A 23,958-nucleotide genomic window follows, 5' to 3' on the forward strand; every position below is an offset into this window, starting at 1 on the left:
AGTTGGCAGCTGCACAAGGTGTGACTGATAGAGCCAGGCCAGGGCCTGGCTATTAGGGGATTATTATTTCTCCCTTACAATCTAGTTAAAAAAAAAAAGTGTGCTTTGTCAACAAATGCGTCTTCCCCACCATTTCCTACTTAGAATTTCTGGAGCCAACACTGGTGACTGAGGAAGTGTGACAAGGTCTAGGGTGTCCCCTTCCAGGCCGTGGAGGAAACAGGTGTTTCCATGATCCATCAGCTGAGGACTTGAGCTATTACACCTTCGGATACACCCTGCTTAGGGAAAGCCATTATGGAAATGTGCTGGGCACCCCCGTTCCTCTTGGGTCTTGGTTGTCTAAGGCTGGGTACCAATGAGCATACATGCAGGGACTTCGAACAGCACACACACTCTGTGTTTCTTGGGATCAGGTGTGTGAACACAACTTCCCGGAGTCCTCTGTGTGGGGCCTCAGCAGACTGTGCTGTGGGTGTTGGTCTACTCCAGGTCTTTTTCAGAGGCTTACCTGGGGTGGGATCTGCTGTTGAGCTCAGTGAGGTGGAGGGCAGGCTCCAAGTTCCTCAGGGCTGTGGGATTCACAGCAGCCTGTTTTTATTAAACACGGCAATGAAGAGAGGGAGACACCAGCAGGCTGGTGCCACGTGCTTAGGGTTCTGCAGGCCATTGCATTGATCTTTACAGAATTTCAAGGCTTAGAAGCAAGTCTTGCCCACCAGCAAGGCTAGGGTGTTTGGCAAGACTATCAGGAGGCCTGTGCCCCACACCTGGTTGTCCCAACCGCCCTAGGAAATATGTGAAGCGTAGAAAGTGATTCAGGTCTTAGATGGCTGCAGGCTTGCCAACCCAGACAAGGAGGGGCCTGGTGAAGGCACAGGTGCATTCTCAGAATGCCTTTACTTTCGAAAGTGAATCTGATTTTCCGGGAGAGAATGGAAGTGTATCTGAAGTAGAATACCCCCAGCTCGTGACTGCTCTGAAAGGAACAAATGTCATAGGCTAGTTTCAATTTAGGAAACCAGTAGAAGAGGCACAAAATAAGAGTTTAAGGAGAGGCAGGAGGACTTAAGGAGATGCTACGGTTTGGTTGTGTCAATCCAAAAGATGGCGCTTAACCCTCCAGTGCAGGTGTCAGGTGGTGGGGAGAGGAGTTTAGGTCATCAGGGCTCCACCCTCATGAACAGATCAACCCACAGTATAAAGGGGCCCGTGAGTTTGAACTTTTGGGCTCCCACCCTCCTGCCTTCCATCTTGCAATGACACAGAAAGAGGACTCCTTGACACTGGACTTGCTGGCCTCCAGAATGGTAGGGGAATATTTTTCTGGTCTTTCTAAATGACTCAGTCTGTGGAATTTTGTTACAGCTGCACAAACCAAACCGAATCAAACTGGAGGGTTTCCAGGGGAAGAGCAGGGAGCAGAGAGTTTTGAAGCCCACAGGTCCCTGGCAGTACCATACCGGCGCTATGGTCCAGTAACAGTGCTCAAGTTAGGGGCTTGATTTTGGGACAGAAACTCTGTGGTTGGGACAGAGGAAACCACCGGCCGCTTTCACATCTCCTTCCTGCCGAGCAGAGCCTTCAACCCAGACGTCTGCAGAAGGCAGATAGGGTCCAGGTCATGCTGGCCTGATTGTCCCCAGGTCTGGGTCAACACCATGCAGCCACGGTAGACCTAGGGATCTCTGGGGGGAGGGAGGATGTTATAGGGAGAGGAGGTGCAATTCTACAAACAGGTGCACATTGGTGTTTCACAGAATAAGTCTTGTTTGATATTGGATCTGGCTGACAAGAAGCTCCACCTCAAAATAAAAAGAAGCCAACAAATTTATTTGTAGCCCACCAATTGAGGATCTGGTCACAGCCTGAGCCACAAAAAAGTCCCAGTAGGTGAAAAATGATTGAAATCCCACCAGATGTGTTCTCTGTTCACAGTGGCACTGGATTAGAAATCGACATCTAGGAAAACTGCAAAATTTGGAAATCAAGCTGCATAGTTCTGATTTATGATCAAAGAGAAAGAAGTCACCAAGAAGGGCCAGGCACGGTGGCCTAGTGGCTAAAGTCCTCACCTTGAACACAGTGGGATCCCATATGGGTGCTGATTCTAATCCTGGCAGTCCCACTTCCCATCCAGCTCCCTGCTTGTGGCCTGGGAAAGCAGTCAAGGACGGCCCAAAGTCTTGGGAGCCTGCACCCACGTGGGAGACCTGGAAGAGGCTCTGGGCTCCTGCACCTAATTGGGAGATTTGGAAGAAGCTCCCGATTCCTGGCTTTGGATCGGTGCAGCACCTGCCGTTTTAGAGACCAGGAAGAAGCTCCTGACTGCTGGCTTCGGATCAGCGCAGCACCAGCCATTCGGTCACTTGGGGAGTGAATCATTGGATGAAAGATCTTCCTCTCTGTCTCTCCTCCTCTTTGTATATCTGACTTTGTAATAAAAATAAATAAATCTTTAAAAAAAGTCGCCAAGAACATTAGAATGAATGATAGTAAAATTGCAACTTTCCTAAATTTGCATGATGCAGTTTAAAGTTGTACCGAAGGGGAAATCTGCAGCTTTCAATGGTTGCATTAGAAAAGGAAAATTTACAGACTATAGGTGAAGCAAGAGGGAAAAGAGCAAAGTAACCCAAAAGTAAGTAACATTAAGGAAATAAAGGTCACAGCAGAAATCAGTGAAATGAGAACTAGAATAAGGAAACGAACAAGATCAGTCATGCTTCGTGATGCATCAGTCTTTCCTCCTCTCCAGCTGCACTGATTGGCTGAAGATCATTCTCACTGGGGGAAGTGGCACGCAACAGTAGTAATTACTTCCTCTTGAGTTGGGGATTTTTTTCTCCCCTTTTTCAGGGGAAAGAGAACGGTTTTCGCCAGTAGGTGGCAGCGCTGGCATCCGAAACCAGCGCCGGCAGCGTCGGCTCGGGGACCAGTGAAACGAGGGAGCCCAAACTTTTGGAGTTAACTCCAGATAGCAAATCCCCAAACTGAGAACAGGAAAAAAAGCAAGCAAACAAAAGCCACCTGCACCCCTGCATCCTAAACGCTGGCGGAATTCAAGCTTGACAGACGTGGGGTTCTCCTTTGGAATCCCGCAGCCCGGCACTTTGGGGGTCCCTGTCTCCCCTAGGAGGTCGTCCCTCCGTCCGCATCAGATTCTCAGGGTAGGTAGGGATTTAACGCGCTGAAGAACCATGGCAGCGAACCCTACACCTGACACCACTCGTAGGTTAATGGCGCCTAGCGTCTGGGCGTAAAGAGAAGTGGTCAAGTGTTCTCAGGTGGGGTGCGATCTATTTTTCGTGCTATTATCCTCCCTCCAGGACAGGTGCTCTGAGAAATCCCTGATGAGCGTACATGGGGAGCGACTCCCTTTTGCAGGCCTACAGTGTGCGCCAAAGTAGGCGTTTTTCAAAACACGTCCTGCCCTATACTCTATCCCGTGTCTCCTGCTTAAATGGATTTTCCTTTATTAACAGCACTTCATTGGCTTCTCTGGGCTGATTGTGATTTCCGCCAAGGGCCACCCACACAGAACCCACAGCCTAAGCACCAAGGTAAAGGCAGGAGCCGACAGATTTGTTTTCTTTTTTTGGTGGTGGTGGGGTCTTAGCGGGCACCGCGGGGGGCTTCACTTTCCCCTCTGGCTCACGAGGTGGGTGGCGGCCGTGGCTGGGTTCAGGCGGGAGGAACGCAAACCCGAACTCGCACAGCTGCCTCGCCTTGGGGCTGGCCCGTGGCGAGGCGGGGTTGGGAGGGCCAAGGGTCCCACGTGGCTGCCGGACCTAACTCGCCCGGGCCCCGCCCGGAGGCCAAGGCGCGAACTCTAAAGGCGGCTGGCGAGAGGCGTGGGGTCAGGCCGGCGCGCCATGCTCGGCGCCGGGAACGTGCAGCGCCCTCCGGCTGCGGGCTAACTCCGGCCAGCTGGCTTCAGCTTTCTCGCTCGTTCACCCCCGACCGCCGTCGCCCTGCACGCCTAGCTGCCGTCGGGGAGGATGAGTCCCTGGAGCTGGTTCCTATTGCCGACCCTCTGCCTCCTCCCCACCGACGCTGTCCCGCGGCGCGAGGCTCCCACCTCTGCCAACTGCAAGCTCAAGCCCCAAGTAAGATGCGCCTGGGGGCGCGGGCTCGTGGCGTCCTGGCACGTCCTGGGGTGGTTTCCCTTGCAAGCCTGCGGAACACCGCGCACTCAGACCCGGAGCCAACTCCTGGGTTTGGCATTTCCACTTCGCATGACAGCGCCTCCCGGCTCGCGCGCTTCTCTGCGCCTTTAGGCGTCCCTTCCCTGCAGGGACGGAATCCGTTCACTGCCAGTGACTCTGTGCCCCGACTTCTGTCCTCCGCCTGATCCACGGCAGCATGCCGGGGTCCCCGGAGTCTCGCAAGCGGGGGAGAGGGGCCGAAACTCGGGCGCTTTGCCTGGGAAGTCTGTTCTGCCCTCCCTTCCCCAAAGCGTTTACTTTCACCTGCTCTTAGCAAAAGTAACGGCACCCCGCAAGCTGCTTGATGTAACCTTTGGGTATTCAGTGCCGAAATGAGAGGACACTTGGCGCAGCTGAAGCCATTTCCCATGTTTTGTGGCTTAGGGAAAATGAGGCTCAAGCGGCCAGAGCTGGTTGACGGGTTCGCAGTTGTCCTGCGGTGTTTGTAGGTGTTCGCTTGCGGGAAGCCCAGTAGTTACCTGCCGCGTCCACCCAGTCCTACAGGGGCAGAAGCGGTGCGAAAACTGAGCAGGGCATGCGTCTCCAAGGAGTGCTGGAGTGTTTCCTTTTTTATCTGTTGAAGATTAACGTATTTGAACGGCGGCGTTAGAGAACCCTTCTATCGCTGGTTTTCTCGCCAAGGGGCCACAAGGACCAGGCGACCAAGGTGGAGCCAAACTGAAGCCAGCAGCCAAGAATTTCGTCTAGGTCTCCCACGTTGGTGGGTAGCAGGCCCCAGCACTTGAGCCTCGCTTTTCTGCTGTCCCAGGGTCTAATGAGGAACTGGATCAGCAGTTGGGTAGCCAGGACTTGAATCTGTGATTGGGGTGCCTCAGTGGCCTTGAATGTTTCCATCTCTTTCTGAGGTTTTTCCACACTTGGAATTGGCTTGCCGTCTTCAAGTGCTTCTCCTGAGCGCGTGGAAGTTGAGTTTGGTGAATTTCTGTCAGTGGCTTCTCTGTGTGTTCCCACTCTGGAAAGCGTGACCCCAGGCTGGCTTTTCTGGCGTGGCCTCTGCATGCCCAGATCCCAGGTGCGAGAGTTCCAGGCAGCGCTTCCCTGCTGCCTCTGGCCTTTGGTTATTTTATTCTGGTTCCCAACGTCTGGGCTGCTGGGCAATGGCACCAGGTGCCCTGCGGCACCACCGGGTCCCTGGGATATGCAGCGGCTCCAGCGGGGGAAGGTTCCCAGCCCAGTCAAGTCTGCCTGGGGGTGCATTTCCCTCTGCACGGGGCGGGGGGGGGGGGCGGGGGAGGCTAGCAGCTGTAGGTGCTGCTTATACGTATAGGAGGCTCCAGCGGGCTGTTCATTCCTATGAGAGCAGAGTTTTCACTTGGGCAGTTTATTCCATTTGTAATCATATGATGACGGGGTCTCTGTAAGTTTTCTGTTTCTCTGTTTTTTGAAGATTTAAGTCTGGCACAGGCGTTTTCTCTGTCCCCCCACCCTCCCTCCATGTACTAATTCACTCCCTAAATGACCACAACGGGGAGACCACAGCCTGGAGCCTGCAGCTCAGTCTGGGGCCATTACCTGCTATTTCCCAGGTGTGTCAACAAGGGGGTTTCTGGGAAGGATGGAGCTGACTAATGGAACCAGGGACTCTGACACTGGTGCCCATGTGCCCACTGGTCTACAATGCCTGTCCCCTCTCCTTTTGACTTGCCTCCCTGAGTCTTTAATTCCATTGATTCTCCAATCTTTTCATCTTGGGACTGCCCTATAACTCTGAAAAAAATATTGAGGACCTCAAAAAGACTGTAGTTCTGTGGGTTAAGGGAGGTGTTAGTAAAACAGAATACAGGAGCACTCATTCTGTTAGCCCTCTGAGAGGTTGCATCATCAGATTCCCATAGCCTCCAGAAGATGCTACTGTAGTTTTTGGGCAGAACGAGGCACAGCGAGGGAAGCCTGTTGGTGTGAAATCACAGGGAAATAGTTTTACACCTCTAGACTTCCTAAAAGGGTTGTGGAGACACTTCCTGGGGCAGACCACACTTGGGAATTACTGTTCTCTTTTGTGGGCACTTTGAATGCTGACTGTGTGTTATGGAGGGCCAGGCTGAGGTCCTGAGGGTGTAGCACGACAGCTCTGGACTCCAGCACTCAGCGCAGGAGGACACCAGGCGACGGCACGCCTGAGAGCTGCTTGGGTTCTCTTGTTCACAGGTTCAACATTAGATAGGTTTTCCGCGGGGTCTGCTCTGAGCCCTGCCAGCCGGAGTCTCTTCTTTGGCAACAGGGAGCGTTCTTTGCTGTTTCTGCCTACTGACTCGTGCCCTGGCTCTTTCCCCTGACTATCCCTGAACTTGCACTTTGACTGCTGTCTGGTCTTGGATGTGTCTGTCCATGAGGACCGTCCTGATGATTGAAGGTGCCGTCCAAACCCTCCTTTTTCCATCTTCCCTGCTTTCTTCTATGGAACACACAGCCACTGTTTTCCAACCTGTCTTGTTGGTTGCATTTCCCAGACTCTTCATTGAGGTAGGAGTGTGTGTGTGTGTGTGTGTGTGTGTGGTGTGCTTGGTCCCACTCCCAGGTGCCACACAAGTGCCTGGCTCTCATAGATACTACATAAATATTTCTTGAATGCAGAGGGTGAAGCCTATTGCTCTTAGTATTGTCTGGCTGTTTTGCACAGGGATAATTTTGGCAAGTGCACTTGTCACAGGATGCTAGAACGGGAGGGATGTGGGAGGGTCCCAGACATAGGATGCAGGGTCCTTTATTCTGTTTCATTGCATGGATCACATAAGTGTCTGTTACAAATCTTAGCTCAGCTTACAGGCAGGCTACCTTGGCCTCAGGCATTTGTGGCCATGTTCTCCTTTGGGGAGCAACGCAACATTTGAAGAGACATGCTAATAGTGTTTAGGTTTTTTTTTCTTTCAGACTACAGTGCAGTGTGACTTTATCCACACTTGTTTCTAAAGCTGTGTCTTTTAGAGAGACCATCAGTCCTGTCCCTGAGATATCGGTAGGAGGCAGACAGTGACACCTGCTGCTGGATGGCTAGTCTGGGGGGCTTGCCCTGGCCAAGAGGCGTTCTCCCTGTTTGGAAGCCTCGAGGACTCTGCCTTCAGCTTGTGCTCTGCTGAAGGCCTGCCTGCTGGGGCTGGAAGAATGGTGGGTGGAACTCAGAGTGGGAAGCAGGGCACCCCGCGTGGTCAGGACAGAGCTGTTTGTTGAAGCAGCTCCACGAGATAAGTTTCTTTTCTGTAAGCACTTTTTGAGCTCCTATGTGTGTGGTAAGTGCCTTGCCATTTAGAAAGGGGAACTGGATCCAGTCCTTGGCATTAAAGGGAGAAAAGCCCCAAATTGTGGTAAGTTAAAGGGCAGGTAGAACAAGGCGCCCCCAAGGATTTCCCCAGTCAGTGTGGCATTGGGCAGATCTTTGGGGATTGGGAAGGAAGAGTGGCTGGAAGGAGCCTCTTTCTAGATTTAGAGTTGGATGCCCTACCTAAGCAACAGTGCAGCTGGTGGCTGTTAATGAGAACAAGATAGGGTTGAATGGTGAGGAAAGTCTGTTGCCTGTTAAGATGATGATGCATTGTTTAAAACCTGGGGCCAGGCTGGGCAGTGGGCACAGCAGCTTGGATGCCACTTGAACCACCTGCATCCTGTCTGGCAGTGCTCAGGTACAAGTTCTGAGTTGGCTGTTGACTCCAGCTTTCTGCTACTGCACATTTTAGAAGGCGAGAGTTCAAGTTCTTGGGTTCCTGCCACTCACATGGGAGACCTGACTGGAGTTCTTGACTTAGCTTCTTTCTTAGTCCTGGCGCAGTCCCAGCTATTGCAGGCATTTGGGCAGTGAACCAACTAGTGGCTGGATGACTGATCTTTCTCCCCTTTCAAGTAATCCATATATATATATATGTGTGTGTATGTATGTTATAAAATAAATTTAAACCTGGGTCTTAGGTGCTCACTGCCTGGCTTGACATTGTGGGGACCCTACTTAGCCATACACCTTGTCTGGGGATAATAAGCCTCTTCAGGCTTCTATTTCTCCATCGGCTTCTATTTCTCCATCTTAGTTGCATATGCGCCCTTCCCCCAAATTACTCTTCCTCTTCCAAGTGGGCACAGGGCAGGTGTTGGCCTCCAAATCCCCTTCTTGCCACCAAAACTCAGGGTTCCTAGTGACATCTGGACAATTTTATTTAAAACCACATTTTTTTTTTTTTTTTTTTAGTGAAAAATGTTCTGGAGCGCCAGGTTTCTATGTGGCTGGCCCTAGCTTAAACTGCTATTGTGCCTTGCCTTTTTTTCCCCTAAAGAATTATTTTTATTTGATTGGCAGATTTTTACAGAGAGAAGGAATGACAGAAAGACCTCCCATCTAATAATTCACTCCCCAAATGGCTGCAAAGGCTGGAGATGAGCCAGTCTGAAGCCTGGAGCTTCATCTGCTCTCTCACATGAGTGCTATCCTCCACTGCATTGTGCAGGTCATTAGCGGGGAGCTGGATCAGAGGTGGAGCAGCTGGGACAGTAACCCGTATCCCATATGGGATGCTGGCATTTGAAGGTGAGGGGACTAGCCTGTTGAGCCACAGTGCTAGCCCCTTGTGCCTTGCTTTTTAAAGGATGTATTTTTGCGGCTGCTGTGGTGACACCTGTGGGGCCAGAGTCTGTAGGGGTGCCTGTTCAAGTCCTGGCTACTCCACTTCTGATCCAGCTCCCTACTGATGGCCTGGGGAAGCAGCAGAGGATGGACCCCAAGTCCTTGTGACCTTGCACCCACGTGGGAGACCCAGAAGAAGCTCCTGGCTCTTGGCTTCCGATGGCTCAGCTCTGACTGTAATAACCACTGGTGGAGTGATCAGTGGATGGAAGATTTCTCTCTAATTCTGGATTTCAAATAAAATAAATAATAATTATTTTTAAAAATTTCTGAGCTGTACATTGACTCAAGTGACAGGACTTCCACCTCCAAGTGCCAGCATCCCCTATGGGCACCAGTTTGTGTCCTTGCTGCTCTGCTTCTTATCCAGCTCCCTGCTTGTGGCCTGCAAAGGCAGAGGAGGATGGCCCAAAGTTTTGGGTCCCTGCAGCCATGTAGGAGACGCCGAGGTGGCTCCTGGCGTCGGGTTGTCTCAGCTCTGGCCGTTGTGGATGTTTGCGGAGTGAACCAATAGATGGAAGATCTTTCTTTTTCTCCTCCTTTCTGTAAATCTGCCTTCTAATAAAAATAAATATTTAAACAATAAAAAATTTATTTTCTTTCAAATTTAAAAGGCAGAGAGAGAAAGATCTTGCATTTGTTTGTTCACTCCCTAAATGTCTGCAACATCCAAGTTTGGACCATGTTCATGTCAGGAGCCTGGAACTGAATCTAGGTCTCCAACAAGGTAGTGGGGAACCAGATGCTTGTATTAGCAGTGGAGCAGCTGGGATTTGAACCTAGGTATTCCAATGTGGAGTGCAGGTGTCCCAGGGAGCATCTTTCTCCCTGTGCCCAATATACCATTGGCCTAGACTTGTTAGCCAGTGTCCCTTATGCAGGATTGTGGGCATGCTTGTTTCTATTTCCCCCTTAGCCATGTCCCTGGTAGGCCACGCTCCCTCTGCTGGCCCCTGAGCATGGGGTACCTTGCACATGGTGTGTCTGTTGCAGATGGCCAGGGTGGGTGATGATAACCTCAAGCAGCCCCATGCTCACCTGTCTAGAAATTCTGTGTAATATTTCCTTTGAAAGTGGACTCTTCTGGGTTGCTTGGGACATGGTTCACCCGCCTGTGCATTCGAACTCCCTGAGGGCTGTCCTGTGCTGTTCTTGAGGCAGTGCCTCTGGGTAAGTGGACACTTGAGCCTTGTCTGCTGTTGGGGCTGAGCGACCCAGGGACAAAAGGCCTGAGACAGACCAGCACCACCAGCCTGAATGTCGCCCAGCTCTCTGCTGGTACACAGGAGGTTTAGTGAAAATGAAATGCGGCAGGACAGTGATGCCCTCGAGGGACAGGAGCAAGCTGTCAGGGTGCGTGGGGCTGTGGTTACATCCTTGGCTGCATGTGCAAAAATATTTCCAGGCTTGGCATGATGTAAGGGGTTAAGCTGCCACCTGCCATGCTGGCATTCCGTATGGGTGCTTGAGTCCCAGCTATTCCACTGCCAACCCATCTAGCTCCCTGCTAATGGCCCGGGCAAGCAGTGGTAGATAGCCCAAGTTCCTGGGTCCCTGATTTCTCCTTGTCCCTCTCCCCTTCCTTTCAAATACATGAAATAAATCTTTTACAAAAATATTTATTTTTAAGATTTGTTTTTTTATTGGAAAGTCAGATATGCAGAGAGGAGGAGAGACAGAGAGGAAGATCTTCTGTCTGATGATTCACTCTCCAAGTGGCTGCAATGGGCGGAGCTGAGCCAATCAGAAGTCAGGAGTCAACAGCTTCTTCCAGATCTCCCATGCAGGTGCAGAGCCCCAAGGCTTTGGGCCATCGTCGACTGCTTTCCCAGGTCACAAACAGGGAGCTGGATGGGAGTGGGGCCTCCAGGATTAGAACCAGTGCCCGTATGGGATTCTGGCACATGCAAGGCAAGGACTTTAGCCACTAGGCTACCTCATCAGGCCCTTAAATACTAATTTTTAAAATGAAAAGTCAGATTTATGAGAGAAGGAGAGACACAGAGAAAGATCTTGTATCTGCTGGTTCACCTCCCAAGTGGCCACAATGGTTGGAGCTGAGCTGATCTGAAGCCAGGAGCTTCTTCTAGGTCTCCCACGTGGGTGTAGGGTTGTAAGGCTTTGGACTGTCCTCTACTACTTTCCTAGGACACAAGCAGGGAGCTGTATAGGAAGTGGAGCAGCTGAGATAGGAACTAGCACCTACATGGAAACTTGGTGCATGCAAGGCAAGGATTTAGCCACTAGGCTACCATGGCAGGCCCTAAATGAAATAAGTCTTAATATTATTTTGGAGTCCCACCCCCGGAGACCCCGATTGTTTGGTCTGCATGGGTTCCAGCCATTGGACTTGCGGAAGCTGGACTCTAGTGGGTAGTGGCCCTGAGAACTTCAGTCCTTGGGAACCTTGGGTGTGAGATCTAAAGAAGCAAGTGTGCTTGGGAAGGGACAGTGGGCGCTTCAGGTGTCTTTCATGTGGTGTATTCTTGGAGTCCAGGTCATTGTAGGGTGGGCATGGGGCAAACTCAGAGCTGGTGATTGCTGTGGCTTTCTGAAATCAGAAATTTCAGGGAAAAGAGATGTAGAGATGCTGAAATTCAGGCTGCTTGTGGATTCCTGCTCTTGGCAGGGGCATCTACCTGGGCTCAAAAGTCTTCAGTCTGGGGCAGGCACTTGCACTCAGATTAATGTGCCTGGACCCCCGAATAAGGTACCTGGGTTTGGTTGTTGACTCTGGTTGCCAATGCCAGCTTCCTGCTGATGCAACCCTGGGGGCGAAGGGGATGGATCAAGTAGCTTAGTGTCCCTGCCATTCCTATGCCAGACTTGGATTGAGTTCTTGGCTTCCTGGCTCAGGTCGCGGGCCCCAGCCTGAGGCCCAGCTCAAGGTGTTGTGGATATTTGGGGCGGGGTGGGGAGATGAATTAACACGTGGGAGCCCTGTCTGTCTGTCTCTTGAATCAGTTCATTTGGAAGTCGAAATCCTACTCTGATCATTTTTCTCCTGCCATTCAAACCTCTTTCTGATTCCCTTCCTCCTTTCTTCTTCTTCTTTTTAAACGATTTATTTCTTTTTATGGGAAAGGCATATTTCTAGAGAGAAGATCTTCCATCCACTGGTGGACTCCCCAAATGGCTGCAGTGGGTGGAGCTGACCTGATTCAAAATGAGAGCTGGGAGCTTCTTCCAGGTCTCCCATACAGGCGCAGGGATTTGAGCCATCCTGTGCTGCTTTCCCAGGCCATAATCAGGGATAGTAACCAGGGCCAATATGGGATACTGATGCCCAAAGGTGGAGAATTAGCCTGTTGAGCCATGATAGCAGCCCATAGTGCCTTGGTTTTTAAAGAATCTATTTTTGGGGTTGCTGCAGTGACATAGCTAGCTAATCTTCTGCTTGTGGCACTGGCATCCATGTGGGTGCTGGTTTTAAGTCCTGGTTGTTCTTACTTCTGATCCAGCTCCCTACTGATGGCCTGGAAAAGCAGCAGAGGACAGCCCAAGTCCTTGGGACCTTGCACCCATGTGGGAGATCCGGAAGAAGCTCCTGGCTCCTGGCTTCTAATGGCTCAGCTCTGGTTGAAATGGACATTGGGGGAGTAATCAGTGGATGGAAGATTTCTCTCTCTGTCCCTTTTTCTCTGTATAACTCTGCTACTTTCAAGTAGAAGAAATAGAACGTTTAAAGATCTATTCATTTTTATTGGAAAGGCAGATTTACCAGAGGGAAGGAGAGGCAGAGAAAGATTTTCAGCCTGCTGGTTCACTCCCCACATGGCCATACTAGCCAGAGCTGAGTCTATCAAAAACCAGGAGCTAGGAGCTTCCTCTGGGTCCCCCAGATCAGGGTTGGGGGCAAGGATTTTGGCTTTCCTCTGCTGCCCTCCCAGGCCACAAACAGGGAACTGGATGGGAAGTGGAGTGGTTGGAACACGAACTGACATCATATGGGATGCTGGTGCTTAGAGGTGGAGGATTAGCCTGTTGAGCCACTGCTCAACACTGGCTGCTCCTCCCTGGTTCTTGATTCCTGCACCCCTCCCTCCACCTCCCAGCTGCTCCATCCCCTCATACTTCGATGTGGTCTCTCTTTGTAGCAAAGCCATTTTAATTCCTTCCTATGGACCATCAAGCGGGACCCTCCATCTTACTTCTTTGGAACCATTCACGTCCCGTACACCCGGGTGTGGGACTTCATCCCGGACCACTCCAAAGAGGCCTTTCAGCGGAGCAGCGCTGTGTACTTGGAGCTGGACCTCACGGACCCCGACACCCTCTCGGCCCTCGCCAGCTGCCAGATGCTGCCCCAGGGGGGGCACCTGCAGGATGTACTCCCTAGCCACATCTACCACCGCCTCAAGCGCCACCTGGAGTACGTCAAGCTCATGCTGCCCTCCTGGATGACCCCAGACCAGCGCGGCCAGGGCCTCTACGCCGACTACCTCTTCAATGCCATCGCGGGGAACTGGGAACGCAAGCGGCCCGTCTGGGTCATGCTTATGGTCAACTCCCTGACCGAAGTGGATATTAAGTCCCGTGGGGCGCCCGTCCTAGACCTGTTCCTTGCCCAGGAGGCCGAGCGGCTGAGGAAGCCGACGGGGGCAGTGGAGAAGGTGGAGGAGCAGTGCCATCCGTTTAACAGGCTGAACTTCTCACAGGTAAGACACTGCGCATGCAGGACTCGGTGCCATTTCCGATGCTGGTTCTGGAAACCGCCCTTGCTCAAGAATGCCTTTTCATTAGTCCGTTCCTACTTGCTGAGTACCGCTAAGAAAGAAACCCTGTCTTGGATGTTATTCCAACAAATGGTGGCCTCCCCCGCCCCCCCCCCCCCCGTGGTAATGCATTTGGATTCATTAAGGAGTCACTCTGAAAGAAGTTGCTTGTTGTATATAAAAGTTGTCACTATATAAATATTGTAGTGGGTGGCCTTGCGAAATTGGTTTGTCGTGGTTAGGATTCCTTTCCTCTTAACCCAGCCATTTGAGCCCTAGAAAATCTTGTAATGTTATTTAAAGGGTGTGAGGACATTCAACAGCCTAAACATTGTATGCCTGAGTTGATGATGGAATCTGAGTGTCAGTAATCCTCAGAGGCTAGACTGCTTGGCATGTCGGGAGGTAGAGAAGACAAGGAATTGCTAACTGTTCCTCTCCCGAGGGAAGGGTTTTTCTCATGTTATTTAGGAAACCCAAAGGGCCAACGTTCTAACTTTCTCATTGCCTGCGTTTAACCCAATGTTTTGATAAAGAAGGGTGCTTTGAACTCTCATTGCCTCTGACCTCATAAGACTGAAATCTGTGGGCATGTTAACCTGAGCCAAAACCTTTCGTATTTCCAATTATGAAGAAAAAAAAGGGGACTTAGAGTAAAATGTTAGCGTAAGCAAGCGAATATTCTTTCGAAGCTTCCTTTGAAGGAAAATGTGTTGCACTGGGACCTAATACACTTAAGACATTTTAGAACATTATAGTTAGTTTCATGTTGATTTCATGACATTCTTAGGGATTGGGTTTAGATGGATGAACTTCTGGATTTTGAATTGAAGTTGGTGAAACTAGTGTTTTAAACTTAGGAAAGCATTCTGTGACTTATTCCTGAGGCCTTAAGGTTTTCTTCAAAAATGTATTTGCTTTAGAGGGAGAGGGGTAGGGAGGGAGGAAAGGAAGGGTAAACAGAGAGAATGTGGTGTGCTTCCATTTGCTGGATCGCTGCCCCCGAGCCGGTGCCTGCAAAGGCCAGGCTGCCTCAGACCGAAGCCACGGATCTGATTATTCGAGCCATCACTGCTGCCTCCTTGTCTGCTTTGGAGGAAGCTGGAATCAGGGCTCAGAACCGGGACTTTAATTCGGGCCCTGCAGTGTGGGACTTAGCTGCTAGGTTAAATGCTTGTCCCATGTGGAAAATGTGACTTCACCTTGTTTATAAAGAGAAGCAATAAAATCCTCACAATAGCTCAGTGCATTCTAATAAATAATGATGCCCATGAACCACCGACCAGATCAAGAGTAAATATTGCCATTGCCCCAGAAAGTTAATGTGAAGAATTAATTGAGGTTATAACTATACCGAATGGTGCACTTGATGGATGTTTTTGAAGCACAGCCATGGGCTTGGTACCGAGGGAAGGAAACAGAACAGTTGCAGGTCCTCTGTTCCCCAAGGAGAATGACCATTCTGATATCTTTGTGCATTAGTTAGTTGTAAAACTTCACATTAATAGTCATCTTATATGCCTTCTCTGTGCTTGGCTTCTTCCCCCCCCCCCCCCCAAGATTTACAGAGAGAGGGGGAGAGACAAAGAAAGAGGTCTTGCATTCACTGGCTCATAATAGCTGCAATAGGCTGCGACTGGACCAGGCCAAAGCCAGTATCTAGGTGCTGCTTCTGGGTCTCCCACGTGGGTGCAGGGACCAAGGACTTGAGCCATCCTCTACTGCTTTCCCAGCACATTAGCAGGAAACTGGATCAGAAGTGGAACAACCTGGATTTGAACTGGCACCCATATGGGATGCTGGTATTGCAGGTGGAGGCTTAACCTGGTATGCCTCAATGCTGGTCCGTCAGGGCTTGGTTCTTTCAGCAGTACACATAGGATTCATTCATGTGGCTGTGCGTGGTTGTTCACCTGTTCTTTTTCTTTGCTATGTAGAATTGTAACATTTCATCAGGTTTCTGGTGTTATACTCCATAGACTCTCCCATCTCAGTAAATCCAGACAGTAGGATCATTTGCATCTGATGACAAACACGACTCCTCTCACTCACTAGGGCCCCTTTGCCCAGTTGAGAGTATATGGTGCTTTGTTTCTTTAGCTCTGAAGAAAGTCATCAAGTGTTGACTGCAATAAGATGGGGTGGCCAGGCAGGTGAATTGCTGAGCCTGCTGCCCCAGCCAGTAGCAAGAGGTTGGCAGGGAGCAGATGAGCAAGGAGAGCCTGTAGCTTGCCTTTGGCGTTGGGGATCCCGACCAGAGGAACCCTGTGTGCTGGCCTGCCAGGGTTCCTCTCCCCCTCTTGGATTTGTAGTGTCGGGCAGGTCATGATTGAAGCCCTACTGAGGCTGGGCTGGGAGCATGAGAAACAATGTACTGACTGTAGATGGAGTAAGACACACTGGTGTTAGAATTCCTGAGCTGTCGCTTATCATTGTAGTAGTCTTGGAAAAAACTATCATGTAATACCTGAGGTAGGTTGCTTTATAAGAGGTTTATGTTGGCTCATGGGGTCCAGGAGCACAAGGACTCTGGGCTGGCAGAGACCTGAGGGGACTCAGTGCCACCTGGCATGGACAGGAAGTGTGTGTGTTTCTCTGCATGCTTGCTTGCTTCCTTCCTCCCTTTCAACTTATTTTTCATTTGAAAGAGAGCTACACAGAGAGGACACACACACACACACACACACACACACACACAGAGCAAAGGTATCTTCCGTCTGCTGCTTCACTCCCCAAATGGCTGCAATGGTTATAGCTGGTCTGATTTGCAGCTGGGAGCCCGGAGCTGCTTCCAGGTCTCCTATTGTGGGTGGAGGGCCAGGGGGCACATGGGCCATCCTACACTGTTTTCCCAAGCCAGCTGGATGGGAAGTGTAGCAGCTGAAACACAAACTGAAGCTTAGATGGGATACCAGCACTGTGGGTTGAAGATTAGCCCACTATGCATGTTGCCAGCTCCTTCTGTTTCTTTTAAAGCCGCTACTACATCACAGGAGTTCCACCACCATGACCTTGTCTAGCCCTAGTCACTTCTCAAAGGCCCCCATGGACCACCTCATAGTTAGATGGGGACTTGATTTAACACTGAAGCCAGGGAGGGGTACTCAAACCCCATCCAAACCCTAACACCAGTTGTGTTTTTGAGTAGAGCTGATAGGCAGTGTCTGCTGAGATCTAGGCCTCACTGGCACTTTTGTATTTAGCTTTCAGAACTCTTCAGGATGGGCATTTTTATTGATTTGACTTAACCAAGAAAAGTTTTTTTTCTTGCTCTTTCTAGAAACTAGATTTTTTTTTCTGTGTAAGAAGAGCTAAAGGGAAAGAGACAGAGACGTGGAAATGGGCATGTTGGCAGAAGTGGCAAGTGAGAACCTAGCTGTCAAATCCAGCTCATAACTCTAATGGCTTAGCATGATATTTTTTTAAAAAGCAAGAAGTAACATGTGGGAAATCCTGTGTTCTCCTGAGCCACCAGGGGGCCTGGGACCTGGAGCTGCCTTTCCACGTGGCAGCAGGTGTCTGCCCTGGGCAGATTGCCCCCCATTTAGGTGGGACTGCTATCATTGCTGCCGTTGGCCACAGTCCCTACTCCTCTCCAATGCCTTCCCCTAGCTCTCTCCTTATAGCCCCTGTAGGTCTTAGGGTTATTGGTCCATGGTACAGATTCCTGAATCACGCTTGAACTTGGGCAGCAGCCCAGATGCCTGACACGGATACCTAGGTTTGATTTTGCTATCTTGGGGAAGATACCATCTTTGCCTCTCAGCATGGAGTCATGCTATGACCCCAGTACTCTGTACTCCAAGGATTGGTACCATCAGCTGCAATGCCATTCCATATGTAAAGCACATGGGCTGAGAACTGGCAGCCCAGAGACTAGGTGGGCTCACCTGTGAGGGTCCTCACTGCCTGTGTCCACACAGGTGGATTCCCATGAAAGATTCCGGTTGTTCTGTAGAAATGATCTTCTTAAACCTACCTCCCTGATTGTGCATGCTGTCAGCTGTGTACAGGCTCTGGGCTGTGGGGACTATTGCTGTGTTGACTTCCTCTAAGATGCTGGGGTGGTCTGCAGGGCCACACGGCTCTCCTGGCCATGTCCTCATGATGGTCTAGGGGTTGCAGCGCTAGCCTCCTCAGCCTTGAAACCCATCCTTGAGGACAGCCACGGCAAGGTGTGGGCTGTGTGCCAAGAGATGGCAAAGCCACTGGGGGTGCAGCCAACTCTGAGTCGCCTCTGCCATCCACACACGAGGCCTGTGCCTGTGGGTCACCAGCATCCTGACAGGCAGCCAGGTGGGAGTAAAAGTCCCTTGTAGCTCCCCATGACTGCTGCAGTCTGGGCCCTGCTGCTGTTGACTGAATTGTTGTGCAAAGGGGTTTCTTTGCTATTGTTTGCTGTTGCCAATAGATGGCACTAACTGGTTCCTCTTTCCCCTCCAGGCTGTGGCTTTTCTACTGTGCTCTGCAGCATCAAGGGGGCTCCAGCCCCGCCCTTGCCTCCTTTACTGTCAGGACCCTAACCACTCTTTCATAAAGTGAAAATTTAAGCAGTGGCTCGGGTTAGTGGTTGTACTTGTGGATCTGGTGGAACATCATCTGCATTTTTAAAATGATCTGTTTATTTTTATTGGAGATTTTACACAGAGAAGGAGATAGAGAGAAATGTCTTCCATCTGCTAGTTCACTCTCCAGTTAGCCTCAGTGGCTGGAGCAGAGCTGATCCAAAGCCAGAAGCCAAGAGCTTTTGCCAGGTCTCCCACATGGGTGCAGGATCTCAAGGCTTTGGGCCATCCTCTGTTGCTTTCCCAGGCCACAAGCAGGGAGCTGGATGGGCAGTGGAACAGCCGGGACATGAACCAGCATCCATATGGGATGCCAGTGCCTACAGGAATAGGATTGATCAGTTGAGCCATTGCACCAAGCTTTGCTCTCCATTTCTTGAAGGCACAGTTTGGGGTGATGGGCAAAGCAAGAATTTGGTTCCTTTGGAGCAAGTCGCCCAGCAGAAGAAATAGTAGGAGTCTGTGGATCGGTCTAGTGCCAGGCTGGGAGGCAGAGGCCTGGAAAAGCAGGGCAAGTTCTGAAGAAGGTGCTTTTTCTCCATCTTTGGCCAGTTGCACATGGAGAGGAGTGGGCAGCATGAACAAGAGGGGTTGGAGTCCTTGCTGATGCGGGTAGCTCTCCAGACCCGGGGTAGAGGGCCCCAGGTGTGCCACAGGATGCCTGGCCTCTGGCAGCCAAGGTTGAGTTTCAAGAGTGTGAGGATCAGCTGAGTGAAGCTGCTGGGGGACAGTCTCTTCTTGCAGAAGCCTCCATGGGGACAGGGGGTGGTGCAGCCCGACAGTTAGCCAAGGCCTGCTCAGTGCCCCAGGCCTCCCGTTTTGAGGCTAGCTCTGCCTCTAGCTTAGTTTAAGAAGTTGGATGTGTTGGAGGGGCCACCTGCTCCCTCATCAGTGCTAGTAGATGCAGGGCTTCTCATTGTTGGTAGTATCCATGATACTGACTTCACTACTTTTTCCATATGCCTTTGCAAATGGACAGACTGGCATTCTCTGTTTTCCTAGGGAGCTTTGGTGGAACACAAAGGCACAGGAACTGTGTGAACTCAGAAGGGGAACTGGCTTCTGAAACACTGCTGGCTTTATTTGCGAACACGCCCTTGGGTGACATCCTGCAGTAGTGAGCTCCGTGAAGCAGGGCAGCTGCGTGTGGGCTCACATGGTTCCTTTGGCCTCAGGCCGGCCCCTTTGGCTGGTGGCTGATTCTGTGTGCACACTGTTCCCTCTGTGAAGATTTCGCAGGCCCAGAGCCAACCCATTGCTCTCTGCTCAGCGTGCCCATGGAAACCTCTGCTGTCTCCCCCAAGACAGCCTGCCCTTGGTTTTTGCCCTGTTACTGCAGGTCCAGCCTGTAGGCCCAAATGATCTGGCCATCTTGTTCCCCATATGCACCTGAGCATGCATACCAGTGGTAACTGCAGGCTAGTTGGGGTGACTCCCAATTATCCCCACCAGACCTGTCCCCAGACCTGGTTCCTGAATGTGTCAGTATGTATAGCACATTAGTCTGGCCCGTGCTGCATCCCAATTGGGCTCTTGTGTTGCAGCTTAGCTCAGCCCACCCCACAATCCAGTCCATACATATACCAATGGTAGCCACCACCTTGTTTAGCCTGGCCTGCCTTAAGCACTGATTCTTTTTTTTTTTACCTTTTTTTTTTATTAATTATTATGCATTATGTGACAGTTTCATAGGTTCTGGGAATCCCCCCACCCCTCCCCACGCCCCTCCCCCCTGGTGGATTCCTCCACCTTGGTGCAGTATTACAGTTCAAATTCAATCAAGATTATAAGCACTGATTCTTACGCCCACCAGTGGGAGCTGCAGCCCAGCAGAGGAAAGCCCAGTTTCCCTACTAGGCCCACTCCCAGTCCCAGATCTTGTACTTTCCAGGGTTCACTGTGGTGTAGCCTGACATGACTTTCTAGGTTTTACTGTGGTGTACCCTGTCCTGGCACTTGCCAGTGGATGCTGTGGCAAAGCCCACTCAGTCAGCACTTACCCTGGCTCTTGCATGTTCCAGAGGATGCAGTGGCCTGGCCTAGCCTGGCCCCCTCCCAAACCCAGTTCATATGCAGGCTAATGGTTGTAGCCCTGCTCCCCTGGCTCACCCCTGTCCCAATTCTCACACTTACCAGTGCGAGCAATGGCCCAGCAGGGGAACAGCCAAAGTCCCTTCAACAAACCCATTCCTGGTCTAGGGTCTTACATGTGCTGTGGGTGCTGCAGCCCAGTCTGGCATGGCCTGCCTTAGCTCGGCATTCGCTGGTGGATGCTGTGGCCTGGCTGTGCCTGACTTGCCCTAAGTCTCAACCTTAATGTAATCTTGTGGATGTTGTATCCCAACCCAGCCTGGCCTGCAGCCTGTTCTGACTCACACCTGCTAGCAGGTGTTGCAACCTGGCCCAGCCCAGCTTGCCTTCAGACTTGACTTACCTGTATTGATGGGTACTGTAGCCTCCCCATGGTTCTTGTGCTCTCCAGGTTGGGCTGTGTCTTAGCAGGGGAGTTTCCCAAGCTCCTCTTTCAGACCAGCTTCCACTTGCATATCTGCACATACCAGTGGCTATTTGGCTCAGCCTGACTTGGACCACCTCCGGTCCTGACCTTCACCATCGGCCACTGTGGCCTTGCCAGAGCAGCCCACACCCACTCTGGCTCTCTTTGGGTGCTGCAGTCCAGTCCTGCCTGACATAGCTGGACTGCAATGCTGCAGGTGCTGTTAGTGTCTGGGAGGCTGCGCCTCTGTCCCTTGAATGTCCTTGTCTTTGTTTTATAGAAGCGGCCACGTGGATGTTGCTGCAGGGTCATTGTCATCCTGTCTAGAGGACTGGGAGCCATGTTGGCAATCCCAGGGCTGTTGCCTGTGACATTTTTTTCCTTTGGCTATCATTTTAATATGTCACTGTTTGACTGGACTTGGAGAATGGCAGCGACTGTGTGCCTCATGGCCAGCTTTGATGTATGTGAGCTTGCAGGCGGTGGCTCTGCGTGCCACCTGGGAGCAGGCCTGCTTGGGATTGGCTTCTGTGTTCTGCTTTGATTGCTGGTCTTTCATTTGGGACCTGTTTTCTCAGGTCCTCAGCTGATTTCTTTCTTTGCGGCTTCACAGCAAAGCAGATCAAGATCCTACCTTCCTTCTGGTCCTGGGCAGTGCCTCTGAAGTCCAAGGTCAACTTTAAAAAGAGTTTTTATTTTGTTTTTGGTGGAGGTGCTTGGATGCCACACTGTCCTGACCTGCAGAACACGTCGCTCAAACCCTGAGGGTGGACTGGGAATGCCAGGCTGCTAGCCCCAGGCTTCTGGCCCAAGAAACACACGGACACATGTACTTGGTGGAAAAGAGTGCCTCATCTATTTATTTTACTCCTCATATATATACCTTCTTCCCTAGGGGAGGAGGGGAAGGAGAGGTTTCCTGGAAGTAATTATCTTCATTGAAGCAGGGAAGGAACTAATCATCTATATTGAAACGGGAGGAACTAATCATCTGAACAGGAACAAGGGTGGAGGTTCTATTCTGCTTGCTTTACACAGGATGTTGTGGCCTAATATCCTGCTTGCTGTAGCCCTGCTTGGCCAAGGCAGGCTTTGCAATGCAATAGGCTGTCAGGTAGGTCAAGTCTAAGGCCCATAAGTCTGTGGCTTCTAACAGTTCCCCCTTCTATTTTTTCTGATACAGTAAATGTATGGCTCGGTGACTGTGCCTGTCTTAGGTCATCTGACCTCCCGTCAGATCCTTACCCATCATGGGAAGCTTAGGCAGATGGCGAAGCCTAACTCCTGTCTTAGGTTGGTACCTGAATGGGTCAGAGGTTGCCTGTCTTTGACTACCAGCCCGGCTACTGTATAGGTGAGAGCCAGAATTGAGGGTCTTGCCGTCCTTCTAGGGCTGCAACGGCTTGTCTTATGTCCATAACCTGAGCCTGTGCTTGCTGTTTTTGCCGCTTAAGCTGAAGGCATAGCAAAAGGAGGCCTATGCATAAGAGTCATCCAGGCAGCAACCCCCACTCAGTTCCTGAACAAATGGAACCCCTGGGCTATAAGAACTACAAAAGAATTCCAGGAAATGGGATCAACATGGGTGGAATCAATGGCAAAGATGTGCTGGTCAAGCTTTCAAAATCTGCATTCCAGGAACCGTTCAATCTGTGAGAGAGCTCATGAGAGAGATTAGCAAGTGTAGAGAAATATTCCCACTTAACCAAGGTGACACATACTGTATTGAACCCGAGTAATAAATCAACTCAGCATTAGTAATCCTGAAAAAGTTTCAGGAGGACTCTAGTCGTGGGTCCCAATGGCAGTTGAAGTGGGATCATTCTCATTATTCCTCAGTGTATCTCCCTCCTCTGGGGGGTTGGGTTCCATAGGAGTAGAAGTAGTGAGACTGGGAGAATGGTGTTTAACCAGCTTTTGGTAATGCACCAGGGGCTGTCTTCATCCTGTGGGAAAATACAAACACTTCCTCTTCCCCAAATAAGAACAGGGTCTGGCCCTTGCCACTGTCCAGTCAAAACATTTTTCCAACCAGGAAGAATAGACAGGAAGAATTCTATCTGTTTAGCAATGAATCAGTACTGAAGTTTAGAGCTTTTACTTTGGTAAGGTGTGGTCTGCCTTTTCTGTTGCTGGGCTGTGGCCCTGGCAGGTGTCCTGCCAAACCAGTGCACCCCAGGACAGGGTGACGTAGAGGACAGCAGCGCAGGGACTCTTAACACCACAGATGCTGAAAAGCATAAAGCACCTTCATGCTCTCACGAGCTGATTTCCCCCATTCTTTGGCAATAACCAATCAGTGTCAGTTCATGTCACAACAAACATCTTCAAACTTTTGGACTATAATTTGAATACTAAAATATGCAAGTTGCAAATCGAGGAATCCCAGTTCCTAAAGCACAAACACCACCCTGCCCCTCAAAACCTCTCAAGCTGAAAACTTTGCTAAGTATGCATTGAAAAAATGGCCAAGGGTGGACATTTTTGACATGTTTAGCGGGGCCTGCCTTCCCTCAACCTCCACCATTTGTCAAATAGCAGTTTTTAGAATTGGTTTTTACTTTCTTCTCCTTGGGCAATGGTACAACTTTGCAGAGGAGAGTCAAAGGTAAACAAATCTTCTCATTAACCCAAAGATGGCCTAGTTTTCATTAATGCAACTCTAGCAAGTGAGAAGCTTTGAGTGTTGGCATTTGAGGGGGTTCTGTAGGTCTTGTCAGGAGCCCTCACCCAACTTCAGGTTTCCAGATTTAGACCTTCAGAATCCTGACTTTGAGACAGGAATGGGGTGTAGAGTGAGTAAAGAGTTGTGAGGTATAAACTGCATGCAATGATCAGGATTGCACACAATACCACACTCACGTCTAACAGTGTGGACACACACAACACTAACACACAGCTCCTCACTGATACCTTTACAACACAACCACTAAGTATTTTCCTTCAGTTTAGAGACCTCTCAAGTGGTAAGACCACTCAGAAATCTCCTAGACATGTTAAAACCTCTTATGCTTTGGTAGTTTTCTTTTTTCTGGAAGTCCCAGGGGTGTGTAGACATTACACCGTCAGACCCTAAGCTCCTAAATCTGAGCTAGGGCATAACGGCTCATTTTCAATATATTTTAAAATGTCTGCTTTCATCTTCAACAGACTTTTGTGAGGGGCTACTCTTCTTAGTTGTAAAATGGAGCCTGTGGTTTTGCAGACAAGACAGCAGCTCTAGACAATTGTTAAGAAGTTGTTCACAAATGCGATCCACTACCAGTTTCTTGTCATCTCATCAAATCTCAGAATCCTTATGATGATCAAACATCACTATCTCAGGTTTAGCAATGGCTTAACAACG

General features: G+C 50.4%; 1 protein-coding gene across 5 annotated transcripts in view; it reads left to right on the forward strand.

Moving 5' to 3' along the window:
* Nucleotides 1–1,190: 1,190 nt before the first annotated feature.
* TRABD2A (TraB domain containing 2A) overlaps nt 1,191–23,958 on the forward strand; it is a 71,279-nt gene continuing 48,511 nt past the window's right edge. Inside the window, exons 1-3 of one of the 5 annotated variants that reach the window (XM_058667692.1) lie at nt 1,238–1,310; nt 3,486–3,563; nt 12,933–13,493. In XM_058667692.1, the coding sequence (XP_058523675.1) occupies nt 1,260–1,310; nt 3,486–3,563; nt 12,933–13,493 (690 nt within the window). In that variant the 5' untranslated portion in view covers nt 1,238–1,259. Of the gene's footprint in view, nt 1,311–3,485; nt 3,564–3,704; nt 4,110–12,932; nt 13,494–23,958 lie in introns of those variants that run through there. The other 4 variants (XM_058667689.1, XM_058667691.1, XM_058667694.1 and 1 more) reach the window with 4 other exon arrangements.

Source organism: Ochotona princeps, chromosome 8, assembly GCF_030435755.1.
Source record: "Ochotona princeps isolate mOchPri1 chromosome 8, mOchPri1.hap1, whole genome shotgun sequence".
NCBI classification, from domain to species: domain Eukaryota; kingdom Metazoa; phylum Chordata; class Mammalia; order Lagomorpha; family Ochotonidae; genus Ochotona; species Ochotona princeps.